General features: G+C 37.5%; 1 protein-coding gene across 5 annotated transcripts in view; it reads left to right on the forward strand.

The window, feature by feature from the left end:
- The window catches only part of COP1 (COP1 E3 ubiquitin ligase), a 191,482-nt gene that overhangs the window by 84,287 nt on the left and 79,780 nt on the right, over positions 1-27,415 (forward strand). For 4 of the 5 annotated variants that reach the window (XM_081325241.1, XM_081325240.1, XM_081325239.1 and 1 more), the window contains 8 exons: positions 841-917; positions 3,557-3,676; positions 5,284-5,352; positions 12,514-12,573; positions 15,051-15,127; positions 17,327-17,381; positions 18,275-18,389; positions 19,778-19,913. In XM_081325241.1, the coding sequence (XP_081181367.1) occupies positions 841-917; positions 3,557-3,676; positions 5,284-5,352; positions 12,514-12,573; positions 15,051-15,127; positions 17,327-17,381; positions 18,275-18,389; positions 19,778-19,913 (709 nt within the window). The remainder of the gene's footprint in view (positions 1-840; positions 918-3,556; positions 3,677-5,283; positions 5,353-12,513; positions 12,574-15,050; positions 15,128-17,326; positions 17,382-18,274; positions 18,390-19,777; positions 19,914-27,415) is intronic. The other variant, XM_081325238.1, reaches the window with a different exon arrangement.

Raw genomic sequence — 27,415 nt, forward strand, 5'->3', positions numbered from 1 at the left:
CAGTAACACAAAGGTGTGGTAAGAATGGCATGCTTTATTTTCACCAAATATTTCTGATTTAATGTGCTACCACTATGATGTCTAGGTTATTAATATGTTAGAGGAGGCTGGCTGCCCACAAATGTGAATGTATTTAATGGTCACATTTGATGAACCAGTTACAGCAGGGGTGTCAAACTCAATTTCATTGAGGGCCGCATCAGCATCGCAGTTGCCCTCAGGGGGCCGGGTGGGTATGGCCAGGGTGGGCGTGGCCTACTGGGTGGCGTGGCTAGAGTGCGTATGGCCTACTGGGTGGGCGTGGCCAGCTCTACATCGTTCGCATCAAGGGTGCCTGGGCAAGAGTGGGAGAGAACTGAGGGTCTCTGGCAGAAGGAGGGTCTCTGGGCCAGGGCCAAGACAGTGGGGGCCATTCCTTCACTGTTTCCAGGATGGCTTCGCAGGCCACATGGAACCACGTTGCGGGCCGGATCCGGCCCCCGGGCCTTGTGTTTGACATGTCTGAGTTACAGAATGATGAAGATGCATCTTAATTTGATGTAGTGTATATGGTTTGCTGAAATTTAATGAGTGACTGTATTCATCAATACTGCTGTATAAATTAAAAATACTCTATATACAGTATACATTTTCCAGGAAAATACTGGAATTCTTTTTATTCTGATTGGCAAGGGAGTAATAATATTTGTTGCTCTACTGTGTTTGATCTTACTGAATTAATAAAAGTGCAGTATTGAAGTTTACTCATTTGATCTTCTTAGTATGCATTTATTTGTAAGACAGTTTGTCTTTTCTCTGTCATTTTAAAATGTACTACTTAGATCTTTTTTCCCCCTGTAGTGAATGAGCTCATCCTTAAACAGAAGCAAAGATTTGAGGAAAAGAGATTCAAATTGGACCATTCAGTGAGTAGCACCGTATGTCCCAATCTTCTTTCTTTCATTTGTTTATTTCTGGGCTTAAGGGATGGATTGCATGGTATTCCTATGTTCTAAGCATTTGAGAATGTCTGTTTCTTTGGCAGACAGCTCAGTTAATCTGTGTAAGCAAAGTGTTATTTGGGATTTTCATTATACAGTGTAACTTTACTATTTAATATAATGGTTTTTGATAGATTTATGAATATAGATTCAAAATGTTCTGTATTTTCCAGTGCAGTTTGTAATTATCACAAGTTATGACAATGAGATAATAGTGAAAGTTATGCTTTATAAGACTTAGGTAAGAATATCAATGATATTAAAACTGATAGTGCACTTCTGATTCATATAGCCAGTTCTTTTTTCTGTGAAGTTCAAATTCTCTACAGAACAAATAAGATTGTTTCAGTGGCAAACCAGAAGTCATGGACCATTCCAGTTCAGATCCTTATATAATGCAATGGTCCATGAATTGAATTCATAATTAAGCTTTGATACACATAGGAAATATCTAACGGTATATGTCTGTTACATGCGGCATCATGGTGGCAAGCGTAACTGCAAACAGTCATGATATACATGTATAAAAACAAAAACTCCCTAGCAAGGAGAGGGGTTTGTCATTGGAAATCACGTGAAACTTCATACATGGGGACATATCATAACACAGCATCTATATCTTCTCGAGAACTTAAGGGAAGGTGGTATGTATATGCCATTCTGATAAGATTCTAAGATTCTTCCAAGAAACATTTATTTGTATATTTATTTAATTTGGCCACCTATTTCACCAAGTGACTAATAATATAAAAAAATATGTAGGAGCCAAGAATAAATCACTCATCATAATAACTAAACCATAAAATGGGTCTGCACACACTCGGAGTCCCAAGCCTTGGCACAGAGATAAATCTTTAAGGACATACAAAAAAATCAGCAAGTTGGGGCCATACTGAATATTATGAGATCATAGCTTTTAAGCACATCAGGTATTTTATTGAAATAGTTAATTCACAAATGTAAACATTAATAATTTTTGTTGAAATTCAGGTGATAAACATAAGCAGATTCTAAATATAATTGCTAATGTTATTATATTTGGACTACTAACATTGTCTTTACACAAGAAATTGGTTTGGCTGAAAGGTTTCCAGGTTTCACTTTCATATTAAAGTAAACATATAATACAGTTTCTGTTAAACTTTTCTTTGGAACAAGAGGCCACATTCTTTTGTTTCCCTACATGTTGAAACAAATAGATATATTAACATTTCATCTGCAATATGATCACAATTTCCACTACATATATCCAAAGTTACCTAAATAACCTATCAAGTATTCTGCCACTGGGCTTTCCCTCCTTCTTCGCCATGTAGCTGTTCATGCCTATTCATCAATCTAGTTACATCTGGGAGTTTAAGCACAGTATTTTGTGTGGGATGGCAAGTGAAAGTGGAGACATGAGAGAATATGTCAGATATGTATGACCTTGGAGTGGATCTGAATTAGATAATTGAAGCTTTAATAACAGTTCAGTGAGTGTTCTAAAGAATATTTTGAGGACATGGGAATGAAGGAAGGAGATGGTATAAATTTGAGATTATATTATTAAGGTTCATTTCTATAGCAAGGTCTGGGATTCTGCATAACTGTAGTAATTCATGTCCTGACTTGCCTCAAGGAAACTAGACACTGCTTCTGTAAATAGTGAAAAAGAAAAAAGTAGCTTGATGTAAGTTTATCCTTTTCTTACAATTTTTCTCAGGATAATATGCTTCCATTGGATTACTGTGACATTTTTATGTTATTGTGCAAGGTCTAAGACTAAGCCAGTGGTGGCGAACCTTTTAGAGACTGAGTGCCCAAACTGCAACCCAAAACCCACTTATTTATCACTGGGTGCCAGGTGGGCGTGGCCCACTGGGTGGGTGTGGCTGTGGTGGTCATGGAAGATTGGGTGGGTGTGGCCAAGGTGGGTGTGGTCACCTCAATGTTGCTCGTGGGGAGGGACATCTGTGGGGGGTGGGCAGGGTTGGGGGACCTCCAGGAGGTCTCTGGCAGGTGGGATGGTAGGCAGGAGACTCATCCTGTGGGGTGAGGCGAGGCAGGGTGGGGGTGCCATTGCCATGGGGCAAGGCAAGGGCTGGGGCAGCTGCTGCCTGACACCATTGGCCTCCGCACACAGAGGCCAGCAAGCGCATGGGGGTCAACGGTGTCCGTCAGTAGCCACACCTTGCCGGCCCCTCGACAGGCACACTCTGGGGCTCCGCAGCCCATCGCCAGCAGTTCAAAGAAGCCACCTCCGAGATGGATGGTCGGCCAACAGCTGAGGAGGTGATGCAGTGGGTCGTGCCTGGGAAAAGGAGAGCATGCGAGGCCATGAGGAACGGGATGGGGGGGGAAGAAAACCAGCCGTGCCGGGAAGCATTCAGCCACGTGGGACCTCAGCGAATTAGCAGGCGGCTGGTTGAAGAGGGAGAGTTGCCACCTCTGGGGCATGGCACAGGTGCCCACAGAGAGAGCTCTGAGTGCCGCCTCTGGCACCTGTGTCATAGGTTCGTCACCACTGCTCTAAGCTATATTGACTTAAGTCTCTGAAACATGTCTTGATCATTTCTTTGCTTTTTTCTCTTTAGAATGGACACAGGTGGCAAATACTTCAAGGTTTGTTGGGAACAGAACAAGATAACCTTGATCTGGCGAATGTTAACTTAATGTTGGAACTTCTTGTGCAGAAGAAAAAACAACTGGAGGCAGTAAGATTTTTTCTAGTCTCTTAGTACAGGGGGTCTCCAATCTATGGGCCATGGCCTGGGACAAGGCCGCAGACTCTTGGCCAGTGAGCCATAGAAATGGCTGGTGGGTGTGCGCACGCGCGGGCGTGCACGTCCCTCCCACTTGTGCTAGTGGCCACGACCCCATTTGCTCATGGGTGTGAATGGGGATGCTAGCGCGGGGCGGGTCTCCGCAGCTCATTTGAACCATGCGTGAATGGGGTCGCTAGCCCAGCTGGGTTGCGCAGCTGTTCGCACATCCGCACAGTGCATGCACATACTGCATGCATGAACAGGGCCACTAGTGCCATGCCAGTGTGCATGGCCCTGCGCGCACACACCAATTTTGAAGCTGCTCTCCTTCCCTCTAGTCTGTGAGCCCGGAAAGGTTGGAGACCTCTGTCTTAGTAGATATAGATTATGAAATAATATATTTCATTTAACGAAACTGATTCCCCTTTTTCTAGAGTATGGTTGAATACCCAGTGGATGTTCCTACCAGCATCAGAATAAAATGTTTTACTTTTTTAAAAAAAATGCATGATGGGGTTTTGATGGCTTTATGTGAGATCTTTTAAAGTAGCATTGTTTTCTCTTGTCCAACATAATACAAGATTGTGACATGGCTGAGAAGTTAACATTCCCTTCATAATTCAGTTTTAAATGAAGGCATAATCTGTTGGGGTTCATAAGTTATTTTAGACATGTAGAAAATGCATTATTTCACTAGGTTTCAGATGAAGATAAAAACATTTGAACGAATAATTTCATGCGTATATAGTATTATCAACATCCTGAGCAGAAGGGCTCCATTATCTAGAGCTCTCCATAAATTGCTGAGGGCAGCCCCAGCTTTCCCATGCTGTCTGCATTGTAGTGTGTTTGTACTTTAGCAGCTCCTGGAATAGATTCCTTCACAAAATCCGAATGGATTTTTATTTGTCTGTATACAGCTTCTGTTTCCCTTGTTCTAGAGATGAAAAAAAATGGTGTGAGAAAAATATGCCATAAGTTTCCTTGCAACATTTTGAGGGAATGGTATTCTCTCAAAATATATTTGCAGTTTTTGCCTCGTTACAGTATATTATTTTCTGTTTCGTTTGGTGTTTTTCCTTATTGCCTCAAGTTAGTGCAGGGGTATCAAACTGAAGGTCACGTGACGTGTTGCAACGTATCGCAACTTTGCCTTGGCTATGGGGTGGGCGTGGTTTCGGCATGACGCATCCTGCCTGTGAGCCGGCAGTTTGACACCCCTGAGTTAGGGGAATGTGAGCTTCATCACTAGTGTTTTGAATTCCTTAGAGCAGATTCTCCACAAACGTGATTATTTCATAATACAAGATCTGAAACTATGATTTAAAGTGGATTTTAAATTGTGGATAAATCATTTGTTTTCTCAATGTCACTACAGTTAGCAGTTTGTGATACACACACAGAGAGAGAGAGAGAGAGAGAGAGAGAGAGAGAGAGAGAGAGAGAGAGAGAGAGAGAGAGAGAGAGAGAGAGAGAGTGCCAGTGTCTTAAATGCCTCTTTGCTTACCAATTACCTTTTTCCACCTCTTCCTGTTTAATACAACTTTTTGTTACAGGAGTCCCATGCTGCCCAGCTACAGATTTTGATGGAATTCCTGAAGGTTGCCAGGAGAAATAAGAGAGAGGTAACATGACCTTCTTTGATTTACTACTATTTAAAACATCTTTCCATTACTCTCTTAAATAATACAGGTTGGCTCATTACTTTTTAAAAAGTGTGGGTAGTGGATTGTTTTGCTTTACTTTTCATAACTTTGAGAAGAGTGGTTTATTAAGGAAAGTTATTTGTTGGCAGTTGTAACAAATTCTTGAAATAAATTGTACCTGGCATGAACTTTATGTAGCTTTGTGTCTCTGATAAAGGCTTTTTTTATTTTAATTTCAAAGGCCTATTACATTGCAAGTAAATATGTTTCTGTAGCTTTTGGTGATTTTTTTAGTACTTCATTTTGAATTAGTGCTCATTTCAAACTCCTCCTTACAAAATGAAATAATTCATTAATTGCAGAGCATGAAGAATTTTCCCATAATTGATTTAATATGGGAGAAGGGATATATCTTACAAATTGCAAATTTTATCTATTTGTATAAATGCCAAAAGAGAACCAATCTGGAAAGACCAGTATGAATATTTGACCTTTTTCAAACTTAACAATTGAACATGACTTAAGGAAATAGCTGTACATGGATTTATAACACATACAGTTACAGATTCCTTCCTTATGTTTTCTATATTGGAATTACATGTGAGTATCATAGCCTTATATTTAAACAAAATCAATTTTATTCTTAAATGCATACAGAGCATTGAAAGTTTTGAAGTTATTTTTAAAATGTCCCTAAAACTTTGCTGCTTGGAAAAATTACGTGTAATCTCATGAGATACCTTTCCAACATTGTTCCATCAAACTTAGATTTGAAGATTTAGAATAGAATAAACTCTTGTGGTTCTAATATAAAATGGGGGTTAAACATAGTGTTCACCTTGATATTTTTATATTTATATTTTAGTACTATAATTTGAGCTCAGAATAATTGCCATGATGGGCTGCTTCGAATTTTTAAAAGAATAAATGAAAAGGGAGTTGATATTCGGTATATTTCAAACAAGAGGCAAGCAAATTGTGCTTCTATAATTATGTAAATCTTCTCAAGCATTTATATTGGTGATTCTGAAACAAATATAAATTAGGTATAGCTTACATTTCCTTACCAACATTTCTGCAAATACCTTTTATGCTTGCTGCATAACGTCATCTTACTATATAATGCACTATACATGTCTAGAATTATATTCTTATGTACCTTATATATGATCTTACTGGTTTTTTTTTACAAATGGTTAATCAGTGGCTCAATTTAAACATAAGCAAGTATGCTAATGCATGTTGTCTGATGAATCTTGCTGGACTGCTTTTGTTGAATAAACCAGTATGTATGCTTTTGTTTGAAATTATGTTCAGTATAGGATCCCTGGTTGATTATTTTCCTTGCAAACCACAAATCTGGGCCATGTGCAGTATTTTAGTTTACTGTTCTGGAATTCAGGTTCAGACATAATGTTAAAGAAATCTTATTGGCTTCTTTGGAAAATAGGAGTAGCTAAGACAAAAGAAGAATGATTACACTTGTATCCACATGTGACTATACTGAAGAAAAATCTCACTGAAATAAATGGACTTTAAAGAATAGAATAGAATAGAATAGAATAGAATAGAATAGAATAGAACAGAACAGAACAGAACAGAACAGAACAGAACAGAACAGAAGAGAACAGAACAGAATAGAGCAGGAAACTATACCAGGGGTAGGCAACCTTGGTTCTTCATGACTCGTGGACTTCAACTCCCAGAATTCCTGAGCCAGCCATGCTGGCTCAGGAATTCTGGGAGTTGAAGTCCACAAGTTATAAAAGAGCCAAGGTTGCCTACCCCTGCTCTATACCATCTCAGACAAGTGGCTGTCCAGCCTCTTCTTAAAAACGTCCAGCGATAAAGCGCCCACAATCACTGAAGGCAAGCTGTTTCACTGGTTAATTGCTCTCAGTGTTAGGAAGTTTCTCCTTAATTCCAGGTTGGTTCGCTCCTTGGTTAGTTTCCATTCATTGTTTCTCGTCTTGCCCTCTGGTGCTTTGGAGGATAAGTAGGCCCCATTTTTGTGGCAGCCCCTCAGATATTGGAATACTGCTATCATGTCAAATAATAATAATAATAATAATAATAATAATAATAATAATAATAATAATAATAATAATAATAATAATAATAATAATAATAATAATAATAGTTATTGGAGGTCATCTAGTCCAACCCCTGCTCAGGCAGGAAACCCTATACCATTTCAGACAAATGGCTGTCCAGTCTCTTCTTAAAAACCTCCAGTGTTGGAGCATTCTCAGCTTCTGGAGGCAGGTTGTTCCACTGATTAATTGTTCTAACTGTCAGGAAGTTTCTCCTTAGTTCTAGGTTGTTTCTCTCCTTGATTAGTTTCCATCCATTGCTTCTTGTCCTGCCTTCAGGTGCTTTGGAGAATAGCTTGACCCCCTCTTCTTTGTGGTAGCCCCTGAGATATTGGAACACTGCTATCATGTCACCCCTAGTCCTTCTCTTCATTAAAGTAGACATATCCAATCCAGCATCCATTCCTTATATGTTTTATTTTCCAGTCCCCTAATCATCTCTGTTGCTGTTCTCTGTACTCTTTCTAGAGCCTCAACATCTTTTTTACAACGTGGTGACCAAAACTGGATGCAGTATTCCAGGTGTGGCCTTACCAAGGCATTTTAATGTGGTATTAATACTTCATGTGATCTTGATTCTATCCCTCTGTTAATGCAGCCTAGCCCTGTGTTGGCTTTTTTGGCAGCTGCAGCTCACTACTGGCTCATATTTAAGTGATTGTCCACTAGGTCTCCAAGATCCCTCTTACAGTTACTACTATTGAGCAAGGTACCACCTATACTATACCTGTGCATTTGGTTTTTCTTGCCTAAATGTAGAACCTTACTTTTTTCACCATTGAATTTCATTTTGTTAGATAGCACCCAATATTCAAGCCTGTCTTCTGGAGTGTTGGCTATTCTTGCCAGCTTGGTGTCATCTGCAAATTAGTTGAGTTCCCCATCTATCCCTTCATCCAAATCATTGATGAAGATGTTGAAGAGCACTGGGCCTAGAACAGAGCCCTGGAGCACTCCACTACACACTTCCCTCCATATAGATTCAGTTCCATTGAGGACCACATGCTGACTATGGCCGGTCAGCCAGCTACGAATCCATCTGGTGGTAATGCTGTCTAACCCACAATTTTCTATCTTATCAAGTAGTACGTTGTGATCTACTTTATTAAATGCCTTATTGAAGTCCAAGTAAAGTATAACCACAGCATTCCTGTGGTCCACTAATTTTGTCACTTTGTCAACGAATACAATAAGATTTGTCTGGCATGATCTGTTTTTGAAAAGCCCATGTTGGCTTTTGGTAATGACTTGGTGCTCGCTGATTCGTTGTTTATCTTTTCCAGAATCTTCCCAGGTATTGAGTTCAGGCTGATAGGTCTGTAGTTTCCTGGATCTATTTTTTTCCCTTTTTTGAAGATGGGAACTACATCAGCTCTTTTCCAGTCCTCTGATAGTTCCCCAGTGCTCCAGGATCTTTGAAAGATATAGTTCAGTGGTTCTGAGATCACGTCTGCCAGTTCCTTGAGAACTTTGCAGTGTAATCCATCTGGTCCTGGTGATTTGAACTTGTCTAGGCTGGACAGGTGCTCACTTACCATTTTCTTGCCTATCTTAAGTTGTGTTTCTATTCTGTTTTTTATGGCACTGGTTTTGGTAGGTCGGGCTGTTTTTTTTCCCTTTGTGTAAAGACAGATGCAAAAAACGAGTTAAATAGTTCTGCTTTCTCTCTGTTGCTTGTCACCTTCTTGCCACTTTCTCCCATTAATGGACCAATCATTTCCTTAACTTTTTTCTTGTTTTTTACATGTTGAAAGAAGCTTTTGTTGTTGTTTTTTTACTTTTGTCACAAACCTTAGTTCATTTTGAGCCTTAGCTTTCTTCACTTCACCACCTTTTCTCTAGACTAACCAACCCAAATTCTGCAACCATTCTTCATATGTTTTGTCTTCAGGCCTTTGATCATCTTAGTTGCTCTTCTCTGAACTTTTTCCAAAGTCTCATCATCTTTTTTTTTAGTGTGGTGAGCAAAATTGGTTGCAGTATTCCAGATATGGTCTTACTAAGGTTTTATAAAGTGGTACTAATATTTCATGTGATTTTGATTCTATGCCTCTGTTTATACAACCTGGGATTGTATTAGCTTTTTTGGCTGCTACCGCACACTCCTAGTGATCATCCACTAGGGACTGTAAAGTCCCTCTTACAGTTACTGTTTTTGAGCCAGATCTTGCATAATCTATACTTATACCTTTGGTTTTTCCTGCCTAAATGTAAAACTTTGCTTTTCTCTACATTAAAATTCATGTTGTTGGATAGGACCCATTGTTCAAGTCTATTAAGATCTTTTTGGATCCTGAGCTTGTCTTCTGGGGTGTTGGCTATACCTGCCAGCTTAGTGTCATCTGCAAATTTGATGACTTCTCTTTCTATTCCCTCATCTAAGTCATTTCTGAAGATATTGTACTGGGCCTAAGATGGAACCTTGTGGTACCTCACTGCTTATTTCCCTCCATGTAGATGTAATACCATTAGGACTACTCATTGAGTGTAATTTGTTACCTACAAATCCATCTGGTGGTGATGTTGTCCATTCCACCTTTTTCTAGGCATAATTAGGCATGACTATACTGCCACTAGGTCTGTTCTAAGGAAGAACAATTATACTAATTACAAATATATTTTATACAGTATTACATGTGGAGTAGCAAACTCTTCATAATGCTAGATGTTTTAAATTTACAGTTGTATATTCTAAAGTACAGAGAAGTTAATCCTGGATTAGAAGTAGTTGCCTCGTGCATTATACTTTGTATTAAGCAATAATTTTCAATTCTTCTGGCTTGCCAATTCAGTCTATCTCTTATTGTTTATATTTCAAAATCCGACTATTAGGCTCTGACTTTGAACTCTGTAATGCAAGTTATTAGAGATGTAGATTGCTTTTAAGAAAACTAATTAAACCATAAACTAATCTATTGTGGTTGCATATTAGAAATAATTTATTTTATCATCACTTTAACCTGATATAACTGGGAGTAATTTTTGCATTACAGCAAAATGCTTTAATCTATTCCTCCCTTTACCAAGCCATTCTTTAATTTTAGCTTATGTTAATGAATTTGGCTAGATAACACCCCCTGCCACACACATATATATCACTCAATGTAGTATTTTAGCTAAATTTTATCGCTTTGCTGAAAGAATTATAGGACACCACAGAGAGATGATAAAAGCAATGAAGAATTCAATGTAGATTTGAACATCCATATATATTTAAATCCAAGCAGATAAATAGTGTGCATTTCTTTTTTTGGATTTGTGATGCTTAAAATATAAGTTTGTCTGATATTTAAATAAATAGTCATATATTTTTCTGCCTCTGAGTTTTCAGCAGCTGTTATTACATTCTTCCAAGCATAGCAATAAATATTCGATACTACTTTAAAAATAGAGAATGAGAAATCTAAATTCTTGAGAAGCAGTTTAAAGATGTGGAGAATCACACTGAGGAGATAATTCAGCTGATCAGCAGCTAGCTGTTTTTTCTTGTTTACTAGGCAATATGCTAATTGTGAATAATTGAAATTATGATATTACAGAGTTCTGACTCAGCATATTTTTTCAAAGGTTTTGGGGCACGTTAACACTATCATCTTTGCTAATTGTAAAGTATCAGCATACTGTGTATTGCTAGACAAACACAATTTCAGTTGAGTTCAGTTATCTTACTAAATGTCCTAAAATAAATGAGCATTGAAGTGTCTCAATACCAGTTGTTGCTAGAATCAGTGACTTCCTATTACTTGAAGTATAGTTGGTTTTTTAAAAATTACTTTTAAGAAAGGCAAAATCTGTTTATTAACATTGACCATACTTGTACTGCTGAAGAGGAAATATTTTTATATATACAATAAAGCAATAAAAGATGATAATACGAAGTGCCTCTACACAATCATTCAAGAAACCCTCTTTGCTGATGACTCTGTGCTCCTGGTACACAAAGACAGCGATCTAGAGTTGACACTGAACAGATTCTTAAAAGGTGCTAGGCTTCTTGACCTAATTGTCAGCCTGAACAAGACTGAAGTACTTCACTAACCCGTGCCAAATACCAAGCCCATGGAACCCAAAATCACTGTTGACAACACCCAGTTGACAAATGTAAACAGCCAAATATCCAGCCAAATACTTGGGAAGCATCATCTTGAGTGATGGATCTTTGGACAAAGGCACTGAGGTGGTTGCGTACTAGAGTGCTCAGTCAACAAATTCTACAGATCTGTGGTTATCCCTTCCCTTCTATATGGATGTACGTCCTGGACTCTGTACTGAAGGCACATTAAACAACAAGAGAAATTTTAGATGCATGCTCTCCACTCCTTGGCATTCACTTGCAAAATCATGTCTCCAATTTGGAGGGTCTTGGATTGTGCAGAGTCCACCAGCATTGAATCCCTGATTATCAGATCTCAGATGAGATGGGTGGGACAGATAATCAGAACAGATGTACCTCATCAGTTGCTCTACAGTGCATTGGAGTCTGGAAAGAGACCTTGAGGTCGACCAACAAGCGCTATAAAGACTCTGAAAGAAACCCAAAGCAATTCTGATATCCAGCCAAAGTAGCTAGAAACTGCAGCTGCTGACAACCTGCTGGAAAGCCCTATGCTACGAAGCGTGATAGAAAACCATGAGCTGTGTCACAAAGTGACCTCCACAGATATTGCAACAGTGGAATTCCACTGCTCTGTGCTTCTAGAGTGATCTGCAGAACCATGTCCTGACATGAACTACACAACAATATGATTTCTTCAGATCCGAAGGACTTCCATATTACTTTTTTTTTAACTGGCTGTTAAGAAAAGCAAATTCTATTTATTAACACTGAGCATGCTTGTATACTGATGGTGAGGAACATAATTTTGGTAGTATTTCATCATTTTGATACATTAATTTACTGGTAGAATGCATATCTAAAAATACATGACTGCATTTTGTTTTTTTTACCACTTATTGTGCCAATGACCTCTTTTTCGGTCACAAGTAATTTATGATAATCCTGCCAGTATAACTAATACTTTTAAAATCATTTTTTTTAAATCTATAGCAGTTGGAGCAAATCCAGAAGGAGTTGAGTGTTTTGGAAGAAGATATTAAACGAGTAGAGGTGAGGCTCTTCACACTCATTGCAACAAGCAGGTTTTTGTTTTAATGTATATTAAACTGTTTTGAATGCATCATGTTTGATGGCAAGTGTAAAGGTGGGGGATTAACCTTTTATGAGTTTACCATAAAACCACAAATAATGCTGCCAATTATAAAGCTTTACCTCCGCAGTAAAGTGATTGGAATTTGAGTGCTTGGTAACCAGCTCGTATTTATGACAGTTGCAGCATCTTGCGGTCCATGATTATAATTTGCAATGTTTCCAGCTGGTCAATTGGAGAAGTTTAACAATCATATAATTCGCTTAGCAAACATGTGATTCACTTAACTACTGCAGTAAAAATGGTTGTAAAATCAAGTGATGTGATGACTCACTTAAACCTGCGTTGTTTAGCAACTGAAATTCCGGTCCCAACTGGTCATGTGTCAAGGACTAGTTCTAAACTTATGACCACAATTGGGACTTGAACTTCTGTAGTTTAAGTGATACAGTGGCTAAATAAGTCATGTCCTTTTGGATTACCATTATTGTTATCCTCGTTAAGTGAATTGTGGTCATTAAGTGAAATGTCATTAAACAAATCTGACTCCCCCACTGGCTTTGCTTGTCTGAAGGCCCCCGGGAAGGTTGCAAATAGCAACCATGTGACCCTGAGACACTTCAGTTGTGAATATATGCCAGTTTGCCATGCACCTAGATTTTAATTATATGACCGTGGGGACGCTGCAATGGCTGTAAAATGAATGCATTAAATAATCATTAGCTGAGGACTACCTGTAGTCCCAGTAGATTATTTGAAAGCTTTAAAAATGATAGCATAAATACCTTTTGCACAGGTAGTCATTGATATATGACTGGTTGAAGTTATGACAGACCCACCTTTGGATCCTTTGCAATCCAGATGCAGAGTTCTAGTGGTTTTCCACACCCCTGCATCCTCACAACCAAACTTCATGTGCTCAGCAGAGTGCCTGTATTTACAGCAGGGTATCACAGTTGTGTGATCGTGTTTTGCAATGTTTTTGTCCAAGATTGAAATTTTCAGGTTTTGGCAAAACATAGCAAACCATTGGTTCATTTAACAATCACCACAAAAAGGTTTGTAAGTTTGGGTTGGTCACGTGACTAACCAGTTTTACAACTGTCACAATTTGGGACTGGGATGGGCAGGCTCCATTATAGTTTTAAGTCAAGGAGTACCTTTATGCAACCTCAGTCTTTTCTATGCATCTGCAATGGTGTGATTACTCCATCAACATTACATGATCCCATATGATTGAAACATCAAAAAGTCATAGGATCTTAGTTGGAAAGACCTTTGTGATCAGTCTTGCATACAAGATACCTCCATACAAAACACAGCCATATAAGATTACATCACAGAAAAGTTACAATTATAGGCACACGCTAAAGAGGCATATAAATTAAGGAACATTTTTTCCAGTGACAGAGATGTAACATATCTAATTATGTTTTCTAAAGTTTGTGAAGTATTTTACCTTCTGTGGAAAAAGCAATAAAAATAAGAGCAATAGTTCTAATTCAGATTTTATTTGGAAATTCTTGTTTGATGACTACAGTGTGGTTCAGTAGCCAAATGAGCTTTTCTCTTCCATCTCTACTCTTCCTTTGGGCCAAAATCTGGACTTGTGTATCGGATATTTTTAGATTTATTTGAAAGGTATACTGAGAAAGAAGAGGAAATAGTGTCATTGGTGTGAATTCAGTTTCTGTCTCTTCCAATGTAAGAATGCTAAATGCTCATTCTGTTAGTCCACCCTATAAATTTCAGCAAACAAAACAAATCTGTTTATTTTCTGATAACATTTAAATAGAATTTTTGCATTAACGTTAATTATAAACATATTCATGGATTAACATTTCTGCATTTGAAATAGTAATAACTGACATGGATTATTTTACTGGTTTTAAACGGCTCAGGTGGGAACTTTTAATTCTGGCCTCCTTTTCAGTAAATCCTGAAGGAAGCTCTGTTAAATATGAAAGGAGAAAATAACTACAATAACAATGAACGGAATGCTTTGATTTTAGAGATATTATGCAAAGACCTCTGGAAAAAGCTTTAATGATGGGAAGGGTGGAAAGAAAAAGAATAGCACGGTGGAGGGATTCAATTATAGTGGTGAGTGGTGTGCTATTAGAAGACTTGAAAGACCAGTATATCATGAGGAAAATCTATTATTATTATTATTATTATTATTATTATTATTATTATTATTATTATTATTATTATTATTATTATTATTATTATTATTATTATTAATTTCATTTGTATACCGCCCTTCTCCCGAAGGGCTCAGGGCGGTGAACAGGGCAATACATAATACTATGTGTAGTTACTAGGGGTAAAAATGATTTGATGGCAAGTCATAACAAATACTTTGATAAAAAAATTAAAATTAATGGAAGGGTATAAATATCATATTGTTTACTTATGGTGTGGCTCTGTATTCCAGGAAATGAGTGGCTTGTATTCACCAGTCAGTGAAGACAGCACTGTGCCCCAGTTTGAAGCTCCATCTCCTTCACATAGGTAACCAAATACAAGTTAAATTAGATGTGCAAATGTTTTTCAGATGATTTTTAAAAAGAATGCCTGCATCTCTCTGCTTTTTATTAAAGCAGGCATGTAAACCTGAAAAAAAGATCCTCTTGCTTTATATGTTCTTTTAATGATTTCTGAGGATACCTGACAAATTGTCTGCTTTAATGGTGAAACGTGGTGTGCTAGTACTCAGTCCAAATCTGAAGTAATCTTTTAAGCCATTTTTGAAGTTTGTACAGAATCCATAAAAAAATATAGTGAAAACCACTTTATAACTTTTTCTCCCTTTCCATCTTTGTTGTACTCCTTATTAACCTGTCTTAAAGAATAGTTTGTATAGATGCAAACATTGATAGAAATTACATAATACAAAGGGATAAATCTACAACACTCTGGATGTTGTAAATCAGTAAAGTCTGGAATGTTTCACCATAGGCTATTCTGTATGCAAAAGCTAGAAAGCAGGAGTTTTTGCTTGAGTGTGTGCTTTAATGTCCTCCTTAATATGTTTTCTTCACAAATAAGAGATCACCTCTGTTAAAAGGTATCCTTATAAATTAGCCTAGCGGGTGTGGTTAAAAAAATGTCTACAGCTCCAATAGTCCTGGGGGTGGGGGTGGGGGTGGGGAATATTTGCTTTAAGAAATTGCAGAAAAATGCTACATGAGCACTCTGAAGCATCTTTCTGTCTCTAAATCTGTAGCACTGTGGAGTTCTATTTGTAGATTGGTAACTTTAAGAAGAATAAAATACATTATGTATTCCTGTTAAAGAGAAAAGACCTAAATAAGGGAGTATAGTCTCTGGGACATTAATATGAAGATCATGTTGTTTTAATAGTCATGAAATACAGCTTGTTGTTTTAAGACAGTAATAAATAAAAATGCCAAATATTTGGATAAATAAATATTCAGGGGCTAATAGCACAGGGGGACTAGAAGAAGGCAAATTGGATCAGTACAGAGCAGATTTTTTAAAATAGTTTTTAGGAAACAAATTTTCTCCCTATTCTATTATTCCATTTTTTCCCCAAATTTTAAACAACAGAAAAGGAATTTTGTTCGTGATAAAACAAAGCATCAACTTCTAGAAACATCTTGATTTCTCTAGAGACTCTAGGAGTGTAAAAATAAAGTAGAAAATAAAAAAATAATGAGTGGAAGATATGTCCACCTCTGCAGCAACAAATTGATTAGTTTTAATTAGTAGTATACAACATGATCAAGAAAACTTAATTATTGCTATGAATGGACAACTAATAAAGTAGGGCTTTGTAATAATACTGTGTCAGCCATTTCTCAAGCCTACCTTTGTTGGAGTATTGTTTTTAATGTTATTATACACACACACACACACACACACACACACACACACACAATTATTTTTACCTACACTGAGAAAATGATAGTATTATGAATTATCAGCTAGTATTTGCAAATGGATTGAGAGTGCATACCAGAGAGTAAGGTGAATGGAGCCTCCACTAGCGAGAAGACTCCATTCATTTCAGTAGCCAAATTCTGCCTCTACAAAATTACAGGTGGCTGTATTGCTCACAATAATATTTAATAGCAACTTGATTATCTATTCTAGTACCTCAGTATAGAATTGCTGTACAGGTATAGGTAGTCCTTGGTTTACAAACATTCATTTAGTTACTGTTTGAAGTTACAACAGCACCAGAAAAAGTGACTTATGACCGGTTTTCACACCTATGATCCTTGCAGCATCCCCATGATCACCTGATCAAAATATACATACTTGACAACTATCATGTATTTACGACAATTGTATTGTCGCGGGTTCAGGTGATCAGCATTTGTAACCACCTCAGCTGGTTTCTGATGAGCAAAGTCAGTGGGGGAACCCAGATTCACTTAACGGTTTACATGATAATGTCTACAACTGCAGTGATTTTCTTGACAACTGTGGCAAAAACATCATAAAATAGGACAAAACTCACTTAACAACTGCCTTGCTTAGCAACAGAAATTTTGGGCTCAATTATTGTTGTAAGTTGAGGACTACCTATTCCAATCTCATCTCCAAAAAGACTAGGAAATTTTCCTCTTAAGAACTTCCAATAAAACTCCTTTTCTTAGTCGTACTATTAGATAAATTAAAACTCAGAATTTTTTTATTGTTATTAACTATTGTTCATGCATATTCTGTTTTTTATTTTTACAGTAGCATTATTGATTCTACAGAATATAGCCAACCTGGATTTAGTGGCAGTTCCCAGGTATGAGAGTAATCTTCATATACCCAGATATGCTGACAAATGTTGCAGATACCTTTTTGAATCTGGGATGTTCAGAATATTTGCTATTTGTTATGCCCGTGTGGCACTACAACTCTGCAGAGCTGTGCATTAACTCCCAGTAGACTCCTGGGCGTGATTAAAGGACCCAGTTACTTTCTTTAAAGCTTAACAGTGGCATAGAATTGGGTGACCTGTGCGATTGCCATCTCTCAAAAGCATCTGCCTGCCCCACACAGTTGGAGTAGGAGCTCTCTTTTAAAGATAAACATGTCTGAATGCATGCCTTCTTGGTGGTTGCTCCAGTTCTTTGGAATATTCTCCCCACAATATATTCAACTTCCCTTGCCTTTAGAAATGTTAAGATTGGCCTTTTTCCGAGGTCCAGTTGAATGGAGAACCCTCTTGGTTTTAATTATCGTATTTGGCCACCCATTTTATATTTTATATACTGAGTTAAATGGGAGTATTTTTCTTGACAGCAGATTGTAAATCTTTGGAACAAGATACATTGGTGATGCTAATGTTTGTTTTCATAATCTTGCCTTTTTCTTAACCTTCCAGAAGATCTAGGGTCAGCCTTTTTTTTTTTAGTTTATAGGGTCAAAACAATATTGGTGTGAGAATAACTTAAGAAAGGGTTCTTTTTTTAATACTGTGACATTTGATTTTATTATTCTTTTGTGAAACTTAAATCAGATACGTAAGTGTAAATCTGTTGAACTTCTCCCTTCACCTGTACATTACATAACTTTTAAAAAATGAAATGAATATCTGTGTGAAGTGCAATTTGTAAAATGAAGAGTGTATTCTAATCCAAAATAGTTGGAGTGAGTTTGATTTATGAACATAGTTTTTACTTTTCCTTCATTCAGACTAAGAAACAGCCATGGTATAATAGTACCTTAGCTTCAAGGAGGAAAAGACTTACAGCTCATTTTGAAGATTTGGAACAATGCTACTTTTCTACCAGGATGACTCGTCTATCAGGTAGAATGCTTGTTAGCTTCTGAATAAAGTGGTTTATCGTGCCTCCCAATATCCTCCTTCTATTCTGCATAGTAATTTGCTGTGGTTAGGATAGGATAGGATAGGATAGGATAGGATAGGACAGGATAGGATAGGAAAGGATAATAGACATCTGCAGGCATAATATAACTCTTTTCTGTTTTGTGATTTTTAATTGATGTAGTCATCTGCCTGATATTTTTCCCCTATTCTCTTCATCTCCTTTTCAACACAAAATGTTATATTTGTATGATTCATCCCTTTCCTAATATTGTTTACTTCAAAATAATGTTTCTTATCTCTAAGCGGCGACACATTCTGGTGAGAGAGAAGTTCCCCGAGGATGAGCTCCAGCACAAGTCTGAAAGCTCAGAAGACTAAACCTCTGATCCTGGTGATAGACCCAGATTGGATTCTGAACCTTGTTTCTTTTTTTTCTTGCTGTTCCTTCCATTTTTTTTCTATATAAATCTCAGGATTTTGTTTTTTTTTCTTCTTGAATGCTGGCACTCTTATTCATAGGTCTTATATGTATTATCCTGGAGACCTGTCACATCTCAGTCGCCTTCCATATGGTTGGATTTCCACTACAATGTAATTCAATTCTTCTGTAGTTCACATCATGGAACATTCCTCCTCAAACGACTGGACGTCTAGACTACCTGTTTTTCTCACATCCAACACAGATATTTTTCATGACATATCCTCGTCTTTCACTCCCTTGATCTAATCCCATGTACGAAATAACAAGAGTTTTACACTGATTACATCCCAGCTTTGTAATAAGAAAGTGGCTTATTTAAATCTCGATTATAGTCTATTTTATAACATCCATTGGGATTTGTATTCATATTATATAAATGGGTCTGGAATTATGTTGCAGCAAGTTTGACAGTGGGGATGCTTTTCTCATGTCTTAAGTATTTGAAAAAAGTTATTTTCCCTCTCAAACAATATTTGCTAGTTTTACTAAGAGAATTAGAATTAGGCAAACTAATAGAAGACTACTTTTACATTGTATGTATTTTCCACAGAAGTACTTGGTTATGCCCAAATCATGCTTGTGGGGGATGACATCTGTGTGTACCTACTATATCATCTGATAGGCGTCAGGCTGGGAAAGGATGATGAAAGATTGTATATGACTTTCAGGTATTCTGACTTAAATTATTTGCTGTGTACTGCAGAACATATTTTCAGATCTTAATGGACTGCATCTGTAACCATTTCTATGCTAGTCCTGCAGATTAGAAAAAAATAGTATTTAATTGATCTATAAACATGTAGCGGCAGTTCCTGAAACTATGTTTACCATTTTTCCCTTCTAAACCTTTAAATTGCATTCTTTCCTCCCTGCTTTTCCCATCTAGATGATAGTAGAACCTCAAACCAGCTGGATGAATTTCAAGAGTGCCTGTCGAAGTTTACTCGCTACAATTCTGTTCGACCTTTAGCAACACTGTCTTATGCAAGTGATCTCTACAACGGATCTAGCATAGTCTCAAGGTAATAAATACTTGTTTGAGAGCTATAAATACTGAGAATTTATAGTCTGACAAAACTCTTCATTTATTTGCAGTTTTATTCACAAGACTTTGTTTAAGTTAGATGTTGCTTATATTATTTTAACAATGCTTTTTAAAGCTTATTATTTTCATTCTTTACAATTAGCCTAAGCCATTATACTAATTTTGAAATAATTAAGACACTTTACTATCAAAATAATGCATCCATAATTTTTGACTTGTTACAATATTAATCATTATTTGAATATAGATTCATATCCATATTTATTTAAATATATGGGTAATTTATTTTGGTCAGCGTTTAATCAGTTTTTATCTCAAAAGCAGCTGGGCTGAATTTAAGCAATGTCCAGTCCAATTTCAAGGAAATTTTGAAAAGAAACATTTTGTCTCCATTCTGCATTCTCAATAAATTTAGTAAAATATTCTCATTTAAAAGGTGAATTGGTGTGTGTATGGGGGAGAAGATTCACTTTCCCAGGCAAGTAAATATAGTAATAGTAATTTACCAAACCACAAGGTGGCAACCTTAGTTTACTTTGCAGGTAATGTTGATAATAACAAGAACTGTAGTTGTTTGATAGAAATAGTAGGTTGGCAAGATCTCATACCATCTGTATTCACCAAAGGAATATATGAAGCATTTTCTTTATTTCTAAATGAGTGAAATTTCTCAGAACATATGAGCCAATATTGACATTTCAAAAAGTAGAACTGCTGTTAATTTAATGTGTATGTGTGGTGTGTGTGTGTGTGTGTGTGTGTGTGTGTGTTACATAGCATTAGGATTATGTAGCAAACTGACCAGAAAACCTGATAAGTTAATTGTTCCCTTTCTGAGAATTGTGGGAAAACAGATACTTCCCACATTTTTCTTTTTTAAAATTTAATACTTTCTTTTCTGTTCTCAAATGTTGCCAAGTCCTTTATTTAAAAAAGTATTTTCAGTTGGAAGCAGCAGACAGTATAACTTAAGACTAATTTAGCATACTAAACGTGGTTGAATATATAAATTTCAAATGTAGACTTGTAAGAATTATATGTACAAACCTCTATACTTGTATACTATGTTTTGTGCTCTTGATATTTGCATTGTTAAAGCTTTCCTCTATTTATGAAGAAATTGATGGATTCTAGATTTTTAATTAAATGGTAAAAAATAAAAATCAAATTAAAACATTATTATGTTTGTTGGTTTACAGCAATGCTGCCATTTTCCAGTTTTTTCTGTCCTCCTTTTTTCCTTTTAAGAAGGAAATAGTTATGTATTGGTCTACTAAGAAGACAGCAGCATTTTTTTGTGATTGGATTCCCAATTAATGAAACTAATCTTGAAGAACAATTTGATTTCTTCTGAAGGTTCCTGTTCAATCATTTTTTGAGTTGCTCAGTAAAGGCACAATAATAAATTATCCCTTAACACTTCAGTAATATGTAACTCTGTTTAGTCATTATGGAGAAAAATCCTTCAGAGTTGTTCAGCTTTTCAGTTTCAGCAATGTGATGGTACCCCTTCACTTATCTGTACTACTAGACTCATTTAGAAGATGGAGTTAGGAGGAGCGCTTACATCATTTGGGAATCCAATTCCCAGGACTTGGACATTGGTATCAAGATGATCACCTTGACTACCATCATAGAATAGATTAATTGCAGATTCCTTGGTTTTCCTTACAATTTCCATGGGACTTTAGAAGAGTTTCATCAACAAATGTGGCAGCCTCATGTCATAATGGTTTGCATCAACCTCTCAGATATTGTATGATGTATTCCTTGATCCCATTATCTATCACATTTTTTTCTCATTCTTCTTGTATTCATGTAGTTTTAACCATTGTGTCTTATTCCACGTCATCAAGGAATTGAAGCAGACTTCTTTTTAAAAGCTCACTGTGGTGTATTTGGCTTGCAGCATCATTTTATTTCTGCATGGGCTGAAATAATTTTAATATACTGGAAAAGAAATGATTTGGTCTGTGTTCATTTGTTTTACCTCTAATCCAACGGTACATATTTGTGTGTGGCAAAAGTGATCCCTCCTCCCCCTCCCACTTGGTAGCAATAACTGCAACTAAACATTCCTGATAATTGTTGATCAGTCCTGCAAATCAGCTTGGAGGAATGTACCCTATTGCTCCTTACAGAATAGCTTCAACTCAGGGACCATGGCAGACTTCCTCACATGAACTGCCCACTTCAGGTCTTTCCATAATATTTTCGTAGCATTAAGGTCAGGATTTGAACTTGGCCATTCAAAAATACCAACTTTATTCTGCTTTAACCAGTCTCTGGTCATATAACTTGTGTGCTTTGGGTTGTTGCATGACTGACTTTCTCTTGAGCTTCAATTCATGGACAGATAGCCTAACCTTTTCTGTTTCTAAAATTTGCTGGTACAATTCAGAATTCATAGTTCAATCTATTGTGTAAAGCTCTCTTGGCCCAGAGGCAGCAAGGCAGATCCAAACTGTACTTTCACCACCATGTTTCACAGATAAAATAAAGTTCTTGTGCTGGAATGCAATGCATTCCTTTCAAGAAATATAACACTTTTTATTCATGCCAAAATGTTCTGTTTTGGTCTCATTCTTTCTATATCCTTATATCTTTCGATATCAATATCTTTCGATAGCTTATCTGTCATCTTTTGCAATCTGTAAATAGCATTGTTCTTTTTGAGAATAGTAACTTTCTGCTTGCAACCCTGCCATGTACATCATTGTTGATCAGTGTATATTTCCCTGAGTTTTAACATACCTTGCTCTTGGGATGATCTCAGTTGGTCATCCTGGGAACAGTAGTAATGGAGGTGCTCGGAAATCTCCTTTGTTGAACCTATGAAACGCTTCCACATCCTTGAGTTGTGAAGAATAGACTTTGATAGTCGATCTCCAGAATTCTGATCTTTATATAAGGCAGGACCTCCAGTACTCACAACCAAGTACCACATTGATTCAAGCACCTGACCTTAAATTCTGCTTCAGATGAACTGATGATCCTAGAGGTTCACATACTTTTATCCCACAGAAATAGATAGTTTTGGGTTACTTTACTCAATAAAACAATGAATAAGTATAATGTTATAGACTCTTTTGTTTAGCTGGATTCCCTTTTCCTCATTTTAGGAGTTGTGTGGAGAATAGATCACGTTTTAGGTCATATTTATAAAGAAATATTGAAAATTCAAAAGGTACACAAACTTTTTAAGCACCGCAATAGTTAAACATTAGTGAAAGCATATCATTTAGAAAAGGTAGTGATAGATTTTTATTGTAAAGGAAAAAATAGAGTTTAATTTCAGAGAATTATAAAACTGTTGATGGAATGGCTTCCATGCTGTTTATAATCTTAAGTTTTGATGCACATTTTGGTGCACAGAAAATATAGTTTATATTATGAAAAGGTGTATAGCAGTAGTAAACAAAATTTCTCTGCCCCTATTTTTGGAATTTGTGAATTAGATACATGTACAAAGGATCAGGTAATTTCTGAAGGCATGGAATACTTCTGTTTCAGAGAAACTGATATTGGTATTCCCCATCAGGTTTGTTTAATGAAGGAAGTGGCAACCATTTGGTGTTACAAGACACATTTGGAATTCTGAGAGATCTGACCATAAAATAGGATATTGGAAAAACCTGAATGGCTGTCAAGAAACAACAGCTGTTCATGCAATATGCATGAAAAGTCAAAGACTAATACATCCTGTAAGTTAAAACCATTCCCATTTAAAAATAACTGGACCCTATAAATTCAGTAGTTGCTAATCAAGTATAAGTAATGGATTTCTTTTCTCAGAAAACTAGGTGAACAAGGAAAATCAGATTATATTTCCCATGTACAAGAAATTCCGCAAAATTAGTTTGAATACACTTTGTTTTGACAAAATCAGTGAAAGCTCTTCGTATAAGGAATAAATTTATCAGTATATGGGGATGGATTGCATTGATTATTTGCATCAAGTTGGTTCAGCTTTGGTAACTGAACAGATCTCATATCTTGACTTACAGCTATTCCAAGGACAGCAAGGGTGTCCTAGAGGAGGGTTGGCTATTCTTCGATGATACTGTCTAAGATTGCTATTCTGTCCCCCTAGAATTTCCTCCTTACTTCTCTAGCATTCTCCTATCAAACAGAGGTTCAGAGTTGCTGTCTCTGTCTTGAGGACATTGCAAACTAAGAGAATTGCAGTGGTCCTACGTTGCCGTTCTTCCTGTAGAGAATTATGTCACCAGCATGAGGGTTCTAAGGCTATCCAATGGGGACCAACATTTCTGCAGCATTGGCATCTCTCCCTGTCAGTTTAAACATGCAGACTGCTGGCATATGGGATGCTTTGGTTTTCTGTTATATTTTGAAAAAAAATGGCTCAACTCTGTAAGCAAAAAGGATGTGAAAAATATCCCGATACTCCAGCTTGTTCTGGATTTTGAATATGTATACATGTGTGCTACAAAAAAATATTGCATCAAAATACTGCTATTAGAATTTCAGTCAGCCAGAGTATTCTGTTCGTTCTTGTGTTTGAGCATTTCTGAAAATCTTTCCCTTATACAAATGAGCGGTGCTTTTTTTAATTGCCTAAATAAGATCCACGTTGTGATTGTGTGTGTTTGCTACTAGGGTGCAGGAGGTGGATCGTGCTGATGCTTACTGTCAAATACCAGAATACCAAATGCAGTACAATCAAGTGTGAGAGAAATGGGGCTGAAGTAGAAAACCAAAAAATGAATGGTACAGATTGAAAATCTTATCAGCCAACATTACTGGAATTAAACCTGAGTTTTCTTATGGCAAACAAACAGAAAATTTGGCAATCCTCCAAATAATTTTATATATCAGGTTCAGATAATAGTAAGGATTGCAATATTGAAGCCCTTTCAGTAAATCACCAGCCATAAATTGAGGACTATGTATATGTTGAGCATCTTTGCTTTTTTGCCAGAATCACTGCAAGCTGCTCTCCCCGTTTCTTGCACCCAGGTATGAAACATTCTCTGTGGATTGCTCAGCCCCCTGATATCTTTTGGCCAGGGATGAATATCCCCATTTTGTCTGAGCTTTTGAATGGTTGTGGAATCTCACTGCAAATGCTTACATCGTTCATTGTTGAGTTTTAATTTTAGGGATATTTCCATATTCTGAATATGGAAATTTGCATATTCTGAATTTGGAAAACTAATCAGTGGAAGTTTTTGAGTTACCAGTGGAACATTTTGTAAAATTTAGTAGACAGCATACAGGGCGGAGGTACAAAAACTATCCTTATGGTGTAGTAACAACAACTTGCATCTAAACATCGGCAAGACGAAAGAGATGATGTTAGACTTCCGGAGAAAAAAGGAGGAACCTGCCCCACTTTACATCGGGGAGGACTGTGTGGAGAGAGTTTCCTCCTTTAAATTTCTGGGAGTCTACATCTGTGAAGATCTGACCTGGAAAGTTAACACAAACCAGGTGGCTAGAAAGGCCCAACAGAGGCTTCACTTTCTTAGGGTCTTGCGGAAGAAGAGGGTAGAACAACGGCTAATGACCCTCTTTTATCGGTCTACTATAGAGAGTGTCCTCTCGTATGGTATTGTGGTTTGGTATGCTGGTCTGACAGCTGCGGATAGGAAAGTATTACAGAGGGTGGTGAGCACAGCACAAGACGTGGGCTGTCCCCTGACACCACTGGATGACATCACCAGGGCTCATTGCCTTGGAAGAGTGAGGAAAATTCTCAGGGATGACTCACACCCTGGACGGTATCTCTTTATTCTCCTACCATCGGGTAGGAGATATAGGAGTATAGCCAGCCATACCAACAGGCTGAAAAAGAGCTTTTATCCGTGGGCTGTTAGGCTTTTGAATGGGATATAATCTCTGTGAATTTATGCAGAATTGATTTGGGAGGCCGGTGTATAGTGTAGTTGGTTCACATGGTGTGGTAGGATGGAGGGTTTGTTGTCACTGTGAGTTGGGGGGGAGGGAGCACGGGGGGAGGCTCAGCTAATCTTAATGTACACATGTACTTTGACAATAAAAGGTTTATTTTATTTTATTTATTAATAAATAATAAATAAATAACCTAATGAGAAGGAAGGACTCATTGGAGAAGAGCCTAATGCTGGGAAAGGTGGAGGGCAAGAGAAGAAAGGGAGAACAGAGAATGAGGTGGATGGATGGAGTCACTGAAGCAGTAGGTGTGAGCCTAAATGGACTCCAGAAGATGGTAGAGGACAGAAAGGCCTGGAGGAACATTGTCCATGGGGTCCCGATGGGTCGGACACGACTTCCCAATTAACAACAAAAATAATGTTAAATTCCTGATATTTTGGAGATGTTATTGTGAATGCTCTCTGTTTGGTGATATATCATACAAACACATTAAACATCTCTTCAGTTAATACTGTAGTTTCCGGCATATAAGACTACTTTTTAACCCATGAAAATCTTCTCAAAAGTCAGGGGTCGTCTTATACGCAGGGTGCTGAAAATTTAGGGACAGGGCTGGCTGGAAAACCTGGAGCGGATCTCCCATTTAGTCTGCGCAGGGAAAGCGGGACCAATTGGAGAAGAAGCTGCAGTCTGTGATTTTTTACAGGCTGGGGTCTGGGCGTCTTTCCTTCTAAAGTTGAAGAGCAGCTGTAGTATATCCCAACTTGAAAGGCAGGTGGGGAAGGCAGCAGCCAGAGCAGTGGCTTAGCTCTAAGGACACATTTGACTCAGGAACTGGGCGGGCTGGCTGGAAAACCTGGAGCGGATCTCCCATTTGGTCTTTTTTTTTAAAAATCCCATTTATATCCTGCCCTTCTCCGAAGACTCAGGGTGGCTTACAATTTAAAGCACAAATCAATGTGCTTAGCAATAGCCTTCATTCTGTGTATATGCCTGTTTATTAGAGCTTTCACCCCCCCAAGCAGCATTATTACAAAGTCAGCTTATTGCCCCCAACAATCTGGGTCCTCATTTTACCTACTTTGCAAGGATGGAAAGCTGAGTCAACCTTGAGCCTGGTGGGATGCGAACCTGCACTAATTGCAGGCAGCTGGTGTTATTTAAGGCTCTGTGCAGGGAAAGCTTTAGAGTGAATTAGGAAAAGTGAAAAAGTGAATTAGGAAAATAGGCAACGTTGCTGGAATAGGGTATGTGTAGCTTAACGAAGAGAAGGGTGAGGGGTGACATGATAGCAGTGATCCAATATCTCAGGGGCTGCCACAAAGCAGAGGGAGCCAAGCTATTCTCCAAAGCACCTGAAAGCAGGACAAGAAGCAACGGATGGAAACTAGTCAAGGAGAGAAGCAACCTAGAACTAAGGAGAAACTTCCTGACAGTTAGAACAATTAACCAGTGGAACAACCTGCCTCCAGAAGTGGTGAATGCTCCAACACTGGAAGTTTTTAAGAAGAGACTGGACAGCCATTTGTCTGAAATGGTATAGGGTTTCCTGCCTTAGCAGGGGGTTGGACTAGATGACCTCCAAGGTCCCCTCCAACTTCT

Source organism: Vipera berus (assembly GCF_964194415.1).
Source record: "Vipera berus genome assembly, chromosome: 3".
NCBI lineage: Eukaryota > Metazoa > Chordata > Lepidosauria > Squamata > Viperidae > Vipera > Vipera berus.